This window comes from Pteropus vampyrus, unplaced genomic scaffold, assembly GCF_000151845.1.
Source record: "Pteropus vampyrus isolate Shadow unplaced genomic scaffold, Pvam_2.0 Scaffold140, whole genome shotgun sequence".
Lineage (NCBI taxonomy): Eukaryota > Metazoa > Chordata > Mammalia > Chiroptera > Pteropodidae > Pteropus > Pteropus vampyrus.
The window spans coordinates 6,155,585-6,165,633 of record NW_011888921.1 but is presented as its reverse complement, the minus strand read 5'-3'; the positions used below and the strand labels follow the sequence as shown (position 1 = coordinate 6,165,633).

Below are 10,049 nucleotides of genomic sequence, written 5' to 3'. Positions count from 1 at the left end.
AACTTCTGAAGTCTAACTTCAGGTTTGGATTATAATTACCTTTAAAATTCCACAAGCCCTACATTGGCTTCAAATTAGAAAAACATCTAGGAATAATATGGTAGGCACTTATAGAATCTTCAGTAGCTTGCCCATATCTGTTACACACAGCTAGACTGGGTAACCTGAACTAGTGAGCAAGGCTGTACATCAGAAGTCTACGGGCAGTGGAGAGTACAAATATTTGTGGATGTCCAGCTATTAAGGCATTAAGAGGTAGACTATTTTTATTGCAGCCAAACATAACATCTACACAATATATTATCTTTTTAAAAACTCCTGATATAACCCAGTGACCCCTTAACTCCAAGTAAATGGAGTCCCATTTTAAAAGACCCTGTTAATGAAATTTTCATTAAGATTAATCATAAATTTATCAACTAGGTTAAGATTTCTATGTAACAGGCTCCTTAATCATGTCCTAAATACCTGTAGAACAAAAAACGTCTGCTGTCTTTAGTTTATGATAATTGCTTCTGAGTCAAAACATACAAACATATCCCATTTTAAAATAGGTCATGTAGATCAGAGTTGTAAATTTATCCTCATTTAAACCTAGTAATACATTATAGTTAGTATAATTAACAATGGCTATCAGGAAGCTTGTCATTTATATGTCAAGCAATATATTTTACATTCAGCAAACTTAATTTCATCAAATGTCCTTTAATTTCGTAGACAACAATATAATACATATTGTATAAGAAGCGCACACTAGCTTTGTAGTACAATTTCAAAATGTATACAAATTGGAATACAGAGGTTAAACACCGGTGTACTGACAGCATTTTTGAACTTTGGATAAACTGCATACAAAACTTAGAATTCAATTACCCAATCTGGGAACTTTACTTCCCATAATATAAAAATGATAGTTTGAGATGCAAAATATTTTTTTTACTAAACAAACTCTATAAACATTTAAAATAATCATTAAAAACTCAACTTTAGAATTTATAAAGATTAGCTATAAAAATATATTGGCAGTCACTTTTATAAATGTACCATTCACTACATTACAAAATAGTCTCTAACATAAAATTGCTTTAATAACTATTATTTTAGAATCTGATAAACCTTACATTAAATTGATTATAAAATCTTCTTGGAAAACTTTGGTATGCATCTTTAGAAAGTTTTTAAAAAATACTCTATTATCACCTCAAGGGCCTGTAAACATTCCATTCTATTAAAGCACAACAGAATAATGTATATTCAACCACATATAGAATATAGAATCAAAAAACAATTATATATTTGTAGAAAATCACCATTCTCCAAATATGCAAAAACAAACTATTTAAAAGTGTCAAACTTTTAAACAGTTTTCTTTCCATTCCGATAAAAAATGTTACAAAATCACCACATTCCATTCATGTACCTTTGATGCCTTTTAGGAAAAGGCCTCAAAAATAGTTTAATCCAGTCTCAAAAAACCCTCTCAAGTCCAATAAACAAACTTAAAAACCCACTTAAAGACTTGACAATAGAATGAGTATATGTATGTAATCAAAACACATAATTTATATTTAGTTATGTATCAGCTTTTCTATTTGTAATTTAGAATTTATTGGCAGAAATAAAATACACATGCACACAATTAAAAAAAGTAAATTTTAGGAAATAGTAAGAACTACAAACCTATAGGGTAAATTGATTTATTTTTTAAAAATTCAATTTAGCAAATTTTATTCGCCATTTTTGGATTGACAACTACCGTTATTTAGAAAATTCAAATTGGTGAAAGTTCATTTCCTGCTTCTTGAGTATGTTTAATTTTTACAGAGTTTCCAGTTGTGCCAGTAACTTCCATGAGGTAATTTTCCACTTTATCCTCTGTCACTAGATCTCTTGCATAAGATATTTATCTTTGAGTTGCAAAAGTCTAAAAGCTTCATTTTTGACCTTTTAATTTATGAAACTCCACTAAAAAGAAAAATTCCATCTAATTTTTAGACAAGTCCACAAAAATATTTTCTTAAGAATCAAACACTTTTATGGGAATAAAGATCCTTCAAAGTTTTTAACTCTTCTATTAGAGTTTTATTTTGATTTTCCAGGACTGCAACTCGATTTTCCAGGCATTTCACATATTCTTTCTTCTTTCTGCGACATTCTCGAGCAGCTTCTCTAAATATAAGCATTAAAAAAACAATATTAGAAAAAGTTCACATTCTTTAAATGGTAAATGCACTTTAGCAAATTTCCCTGATCTTTTTTTTTTCTAATTTGAAAAATTAAGGTATCAACTATATACAGTGAAATATAGATCTTAGGTATAGGATTCAGTCAGTTTTGGCATATGCATATACCTGTATAACTCACACACCTACCATGACAATATTTTTCATGGCCCTGAAAGTTCCCTCATGACTGTTCCTGATCGATCCTCTCCCCAAGCAACTACTGTTATGATTTTTATCACAGATGAAGTTTTTTCTATTCTGGAACTTCACATAACAGTTATATAGCATGTAGTCTTGTGTGTGGTCTCTTTTCACTCAGTATATTTTTGAAGCTCATCCATATTGCTGCATGCTGGTTTATACTTTTATATTTTGGGGCATATTCCATTGTATGAATATTACCACAATGTGTTGATCCATTCTCTTGGGCTGTTTCTAGTTTTAGCTGTTACGCATGTTCTTGTGTCAGTCTTTGTGAATATATGTCCCATTTCTCTTGGATAAATACTAAGGAGTGAAATATATGGGTCCTCTGGTTAATTTTTGACCCACAGATTCTATGAAGTCACATACAAGATTTACACACATACAGAGTAAAAAGTATTGTTTTGAGTTTTTATACCATGTACTGTAGATATTATCTGCAACTTGATTGTTTATACATACTGTTTTAATGTTGTTTCTATGTTGGTACACAGATTTTTTTTTTGCCATGTAGACATTCTGTTATTTTCATTTCCCTATTAGTGATATTGAGTATCTTTTCAAAAGTTTGTTGGTCTTTTGGATCTGCTCTTAGGCAAACTGCCTATTTATACTTTTTGTCCCTTCATACCCTTTTGCCCATTTTACAATTAGAATTTATCAGAAAGACAAACAACCTAATGCACAGCTCTCTCTGCATTATACATATAATCCTTTACCTGTTTTTACCCTATTTTCTAATCTATCATTTGACTTCTGATATTTTCATATCTTGTGCTATAAATGTTTTTGGTCTCTCTTTTTTTTAGGCTTAGATTAAAATGCCATATACTATATAGTTCTCTCTAAATTTTATTTTAAAGATTTTATTGCCTAATTTTCACAGTTAAGCCTTTAATACATCTGGAATTACTTTTGTATATGGTATAAAAAAATTGTCCAATTTAATTTTCTTCCAAGTGTGGAGTCAACTGTATCTTTTATTAAATAAGCCATCCTTTACAAGTGTACTTAACTAGCACAACAAGCTATTTCTGGCCTCTCTATGCCACTTGCTAATGTTAATTGTCTGCTTCTTCACTGATACCAAGTTTTGATTATGATGGCTTTAGAGTCATTTCAGTGCCATATAAGACAAATAACCTCTTTCTGTTCTTACCTATTCCTGGATGCTTATTTCTTCCATGTAAACTTTTAGCCTATTTTGTTGAATTCTATAAAGATCTATAGAGAATCACATTAAATTTATATGTGAATTCTGGAAGAATTGACATTTTATATTAACTGTCTTTATGAAGGATAATAATAAAATTAATACATGTAAACCCAATACCCAACTTAGGAGAAAATATTATCCATATTGTTGAAGGGCCTTCTGACCTATTCCCTAATTCCATACCCCTGCCTCTTGCCCAGAAGCAATTACTAGCTTCAATCTTTTGCTTATTTTTTTAGTTTTACTATAGATGGCTATGTCTCCAAATTATATATCTAGTTTGCTTATTTTCTAAAATATATTGTAAAATATTCTACTTTATGTATTCTGTTGCAACTTTTTTTACTCAACTTAATATTTCTAATATGTTAAATTGATCATTCACTTAAAATGAACACTCTATTACATTGTATACTGTTGTATAAATACAAAATACCACATTTATGTACCCATTCTGTTATTGATGGTTATTTGGGTTGTTTCCTGATTTCGGCTGCTATGAACATTCTTATGCCTACTTCCTACAAGTCTTTCTCAGTCACAGAGTAAAACAACTGAATCACAAAGCATTCCAGGTCAACTGTACAAGATAAGGCCAATTAATTTCTAAACCGGCTTCAACAATTTACACTCTCATAAGCAGTATCCAAGTTCTACTGTTTCAAACCTTTGCCAGCTCCAGATTAGACTTTTAAGATTTTTGTCAACTGGGTAGGGATAAATGGTATCTAAGTGTCTGGTATTAATTTACATTTCTTTGATTACTGATAATGGTAAGCAATCTTTCATGATTATAACTATTTGTTTTGTGAGAAATGCCTATGCATATATTTTGCCAATTTTTTTCTTCCGATGGGTTGTACTTCTTAATTTAGATCTTTATATTTTTTTCAAACAAATCTTTTTTTGGTAAGGTATGTTATCTTCTATAGGTTTGAAGCTTATATTTTCACTTGCTTTATGTTTTGATGGATAGAAGTCATTAATGTTAATGAAGCTTCATTAATCTTTAATGTTAATGTTGATGTGTGGTGTTTTGTTTAAGGAATTTTCCCTATACCTGAAATCATAAGATTATATATTTTCATCTAACTTTTAAAATTTCATCTTTCACATTTGTCTTTAATCTATCTGGAATGACATTTGTGTATTGTGTGAGGAAGAAATCAAATTTTTTTTTTTACTATATAAATAACTATTTTAGCACCATTTATTAAAGAGTCCCTCCTTCCCCCATAATCTGCCCTGCCATTTGTCAAGGTTTCATGTGTTTATGGATCTGTTTCTAAGCTCTCTATTTCATGGGTAATTTTATCTCAGTGTATCACACTATTTTAATTACCACAACTTTAAATAAAACTTGATATCTCCTCACCTTATTCTTGTCTGGAATATTTTGGCTGTTCTTGGCCCTTTACTCTTCTATAAATTTTAGTATCAACTTGTCAAGTTCTTCAAACAACCTGTTTGGGTTTTGATTGGAACTGCATTGAATCTATGGATCAATTGGGGGAAAAATAGTCATCTTTATAATGCTGAGTTTCCATATCTGTGGACAGAGTATATTTCTCCATTTATTTAGATCTTTCTTAATGTTTTTCAAAAACATTTTACAATATTTTTCATAAATGTCCTAGACATCTTTTGTTAGATTTATTCACAGGTATTTTATTTGTTGATAACATAAATGATGCCTTTTAAATAATTATTTACCAAACTCTTTATTGCCGATGTAAATAAAACTAATTTCAGAAAAGCTGTTTTATATCTTAAACCTTAAAAACTCATTACTTCTACTAATTTTTTAAGTACATTTGGGTTTTTCATAATAGGCAATCATATAAAAATAGTTTACTTCTTTCATTTAAATCCTTATAATTTCCCCCCTCTTATTCCTGTTTTACTAAACTGGTAAGGGAGGGTTCCCAGTACAAACTGGTTCTTTTTTAAGCTTTCATATAGTTTGCAGATGATTCTCCTAGATATTCTAAGCAGATGAATATATCTTTGCTAATAATAACATTATTTTTCTTTTCCAATTTTTATCACTTTCTATAGTTTCTTGATCTTTGATTTTCAATGACATCTTTTTTTCTTTATACACACACACACTTCTTTTCCTATCTTCATTAGTTAACAGAAGACTTTACAAAACTCATTCCTGTTGTCTGCTTTTTCTGCTGATTCTTGCTCCTGAAAGGCAGTGTAGTATTACCTAAGACTCTCGGCTCTGAAACCTGGACTTGTGAGTTTAAATTCTACCTCTACCACTTATTAAGCAGTGCAACCTAGGGTAAGTAACAACCTCTCTAGATCTCAGTTTCCTCATCTTAAAAATAAATATATAAAAATACCTCCAAGATTTTTTTGAAAATTACATTAGGGCTTTGGCGCATTTCACAATGGAGGCCTAATTCCCTGGGTAGTCTATAATTTTCAATTTGTATTTGTTAGAACTCAGTGTATGGGAATTCATTAAAGCCTGTGTCAAGATTGGTTTTCTTCCAAGCAATTGGGGTCACTATGAACTCAGATCCATTTTTAAATTACAATTCTCAGCTTATGGGTGTAGCACTTCTTGGGTCTTGACCTCATGAAGAATAATTTCTGACCCAGTTTCCCAGCCTGCACAGGTCCACTTTGCATAATAAAGCTATACCAATCACAAAGATCTGAATTTATCTTGATTATACAGGGGCTGCTTCATTGCTTATTACTCTCATGGCCTCGTGCTTCTGATTCATTCCTAATCTGAAAAGAATTCTTTTACTTTCCTAAAGGCTCATCCAATCATTTAAAATGACAGTTTTTCTATTTCATCATGCTTGTAAAACTATTATGTAGTTAAGGTCATACTGTCAGAAATAAAAGTCTCATTCTAGTAATTTTTAACAAGTCTTTTGGATTTCCTAGGTATACAATTATATCATAAGCAAACAAATACAATTCTTCTTTTCTAGTATTTACATAATTTATTTATCTTAATGCATTTGTTGGAACCTCCAAAATAACAGACAGTCCCTGCCTTGTTACGAAGTCCATTTACAGAGATGCTTGCTCTTAGTTTTTAGTAAAGAAGCAGTCTATCTTGAAGTAATTAAATGCATCCATCTGGTCCTTTTATGGTATTTTTAATTGCTCTAGAAAATATCCTTTTATTCTAATTTTCTTACTTATTGGAGAGGAGCTGAAAATAGAATCCCATAGTAATTTAAAAAATCTGTTGTATCTGTAGTTATTTAACTTTGTTCCAAATATAGTTTATTGGAATCTTTTTTTCCTTGAACACACTGCAGAAGACTATCCATTATATTCTTTCTCAAAGAACCAGTGGTTTTCATGCCTGATGAACATATAGTGCATACAACAATATTTAAAATACAATTAAAATAAAAGTAAATATTTCTGCGGTTAAACCACTGCTGTTTTCATGATCAAAACTCATTTTTAAGAGCATTTCTGTATCAGTAAATTACGTATTATGCAGAATCCCACTAATTCTTTCCTCCTCTTGCTGTAGTTAACGGCAAGTAACAGATTATTATTATTTTCATTTAACTTTGTCAGCCCAAGAACAAATATATTGCTGGAAAAAGCTTTGCTTACTAGTGTTATTCAAAAGACACATATCAGTGGAGGAACTCTAGGTCATTTGTTAAATAAATAGATTGAGCAATGGGACTCATTGATCCATCCTTGGAAAAGAACTAGACATAATATAATATTCAATAAAATAAAGCTGACATAATAAACCTTGCTCCCTTATTTCTAATATACAATTCTAGTTAATATCTGGTTATGTTTTGAGATTTGCAAAATCATTACCCATTCTGGCAGTTTAATTTTACCACTTACCTGTTTTTCATCAACCTTATTTCTCTTTTCAACTGGGGGTCATCTGTCTTAGCTGTGTGAGATGTAAGAGTCACAGGAGAGGTCATCACAACAGTTTGTGGCAGTGAAGTAGCAGAAGGTGTGGTACGGATCTGATATGTCTGCATGTCTCCTGATGCAGCTGTGTGATCAAAAGAATGAGTTAATTCATAAGTGTCTTTGAAAGTACTTTGAGGTGCTTTCCACAGACACTTAAGCATACTTACTTTGTACAACCACCTGGTTGCTGGGCACAAGTATCTGCTGTCCATCAGAAGTCTGTGCGTACTGGAGGATTGTTGTACCTTGCTGAGTACTGCCTGAATTTGTCATGGTTAATGTCTGAAGTCCCTGTACTCCATCTGTGCCTGGACTGGCCAGCTGTAAGGCTCCATTTGGGGCAATGGCAACTTTAACCAAAGAGAGAACATAGCTATTGTAAGGCTATATACAATGCACTAATTGCAAAGGATTGGTGAAAAAAACACTATTAAAAACAGGCTTGAAAGCAGTTCTACTTGATAACTGTTGACTACTCTAGCTGAACTATACGTTAAAAGAAATAAAATGGCATTGGTTTACAAAATTTTATAGTTCAGATGCACTAATCTTAATCTCAAATTGTACAATATAACTGGTCCAAACACATTTTGGGCTCTGTGGACCAATCCATGCTAATTGCTAATGTCACAGTAGTTCTGGAGTATTAAAAGGATGCATCGATGGTTAACCTTATAAGAGAGATAAATAGAAGGAAACATTAACATAGTTTGTAATTTTTATTCAAAAGAAGCATTAAAGAGATTGTTAACAAAAATATTTTTGAATAGATAAGTGCGCCCATGGAAAAATTCAAATCAAATACAAGGTTACCTAATGAAAAAATAAACCTTCATACTGTTTCTTAGCTCCACTCTAGAGGTAACTGTTGTTAGATGTAATATTAAATGTTATTAGTGATATTTTAAAAATTATTTTTATTTTCCAATTACAGTTGACATTCAATATTATTTTATATTACCTTCAGGTGAACAGCATACTGGTTTGACATTTATGTAATTTACAAAGTGAGCCCCACTTAGTGTAGTACCCATTTGACACCATACATAGTTATTACAATATTATTGACTATATTCCTCATGCTGTACATCCCTATGACCATTTTTATAACTGGCAATTTGTACTTCTTAATCCCTTCACCTTTGGACCAGCCCTCCAACTACCCTCCCATCTGGCAACCATCAGTTTGCTCTCTGTATCTCTGGGTCTGTTTGGTTTTTTGTTGTTCTTCATTAGTTTGTTCTTTAGATTCCACATGTGAGATCATATGGTATTTGTCTTTGTCTGACTTATTTCACTTAGCATAATACCCTCTAGGTCCATCAGTGTTGTCACAAATGGTAAGATTTCACTCTTTTTTTATGGCTGAATAATATTCTACTGTCTATATGTATGTTTTCTTTATGCAGTCGTCTACTGATGGGCACAGAGGTTGCTTCCATATCTTGGCTATTGTAAATACATACATCTTTTCGGAATTAGTGCTTTGGGTTTCATTGGATAAATACCCAGAAGTAGAATTGCTGGGTCATAAAGTATTTCTAGTTTTAATTTTTTGAGGAACCTCCAAACTGTTTTCCATCATACGGCTGTACCAATTTGTAATTCCACCAGCAGTGCTCAAGGGTTCCCTCTTCTCCACATCTTTGCCCACATTTGTTGTTTGTTGACTTATTTGTGATAGCCATTCTGATAGGTGTGAGGTGGCATCTCATTGTGCTTTTTTTAAATTTGCATTTCTGATGATTAGTGATGTTGAGTATCTTTTCATATGTCTGTCGGCCATCTGTGTGTCCTTTTTGGAGAAATGGCTATTCGGGTCCTCTGCCCATTTATTTTTTATTTTTTTAAATTAAGTTTATTGGGGTAACATTGGTTAATACAATTATATAATTTTCAGATGTACATTGTAATTTGACATCTATATATTATATTGTGTGATTACTACCCGAAGTCCGGTTTCCTTCAGCTACCATATATTTGATCCCCTTTACCCACTTCACCTTCCCCCTACCTCTCTATATTTGACTCCCTTTACTCCATCTACTTCTTCCCTCCTCCCCCACTCCCAGTCCTCCGGTAATCACTAGTCCATTGTCCATGTCCCTGAGTCTCTTCATTTGTTGCTTTTAGGTTTATATACCACATATAAGTGATATCATGTGATTTTCAACTTTCAGTCTGGCTTATTTTGCTTAGCATGATTATCTCGAGGTCCATCCAGGTTGTTGCAAATGGCAGTATTTCATCTTATGGCTCAGTAATATTCCACTGTATATATGTACCAAAGCTTCTTTAGCCAATCATCTATTGTAGGACACTTCGGTTGCTTCCATGTCCTGGCCACTGTGAATAATACTGCTACGAACATTGGTTTGCAAATATCTTTTCGGATATGAGTTTTCAAGTCTTTGGGGTAAATACCCAGTAGAGGGATTGCTGGATCGTGTGGTAGATCAATTCTTAGTTTT

General features: G+C 32.1%; 1 protein-coding gene across 6 annotated transcripts in view; it reads right to left on the bottom strand.

Annotated features, from left to right (window-relative positions):
* Positions 1–685: 685 nt before the first annotated feature.
* ATF1 (activating transcription factor 1) overlaps positions 686–10,049 on the bottom strand; it is a 58,657-nt gene continuing 49,293 nt past the window's right edge. For 2 of the 6 annotated variants that reach the window (XM_011368328.2, XM_011368325.2), the window contains 3 exons: positions 7,746–7,928; positions 7,501–7,660; positions 686–2,169 (listed from right to left, as the gene is read on the bottom strand). In XM_011368328.2, coding sequence (XP_011366630.1) covers positions 2,025–2,169; positions 7,501–7,660; positions 7,746–7,928 — 488 coding nt within the window. In that variant the 3' untranslated portion in view covers positions 686–2,024. Of the gene's footprint in view, positions 2,170–2,627; positions 2,733–5,020; positions 5,141–7,500; positions 7,661–7,745; positions 7,929–10,049 lie in introns of all 6 variants that reach the window. The other 4 variants (XR_896363.2, XM_023535451.1, XM_023535450.1 and 1 more) reach the window with 4 other exon arrangements.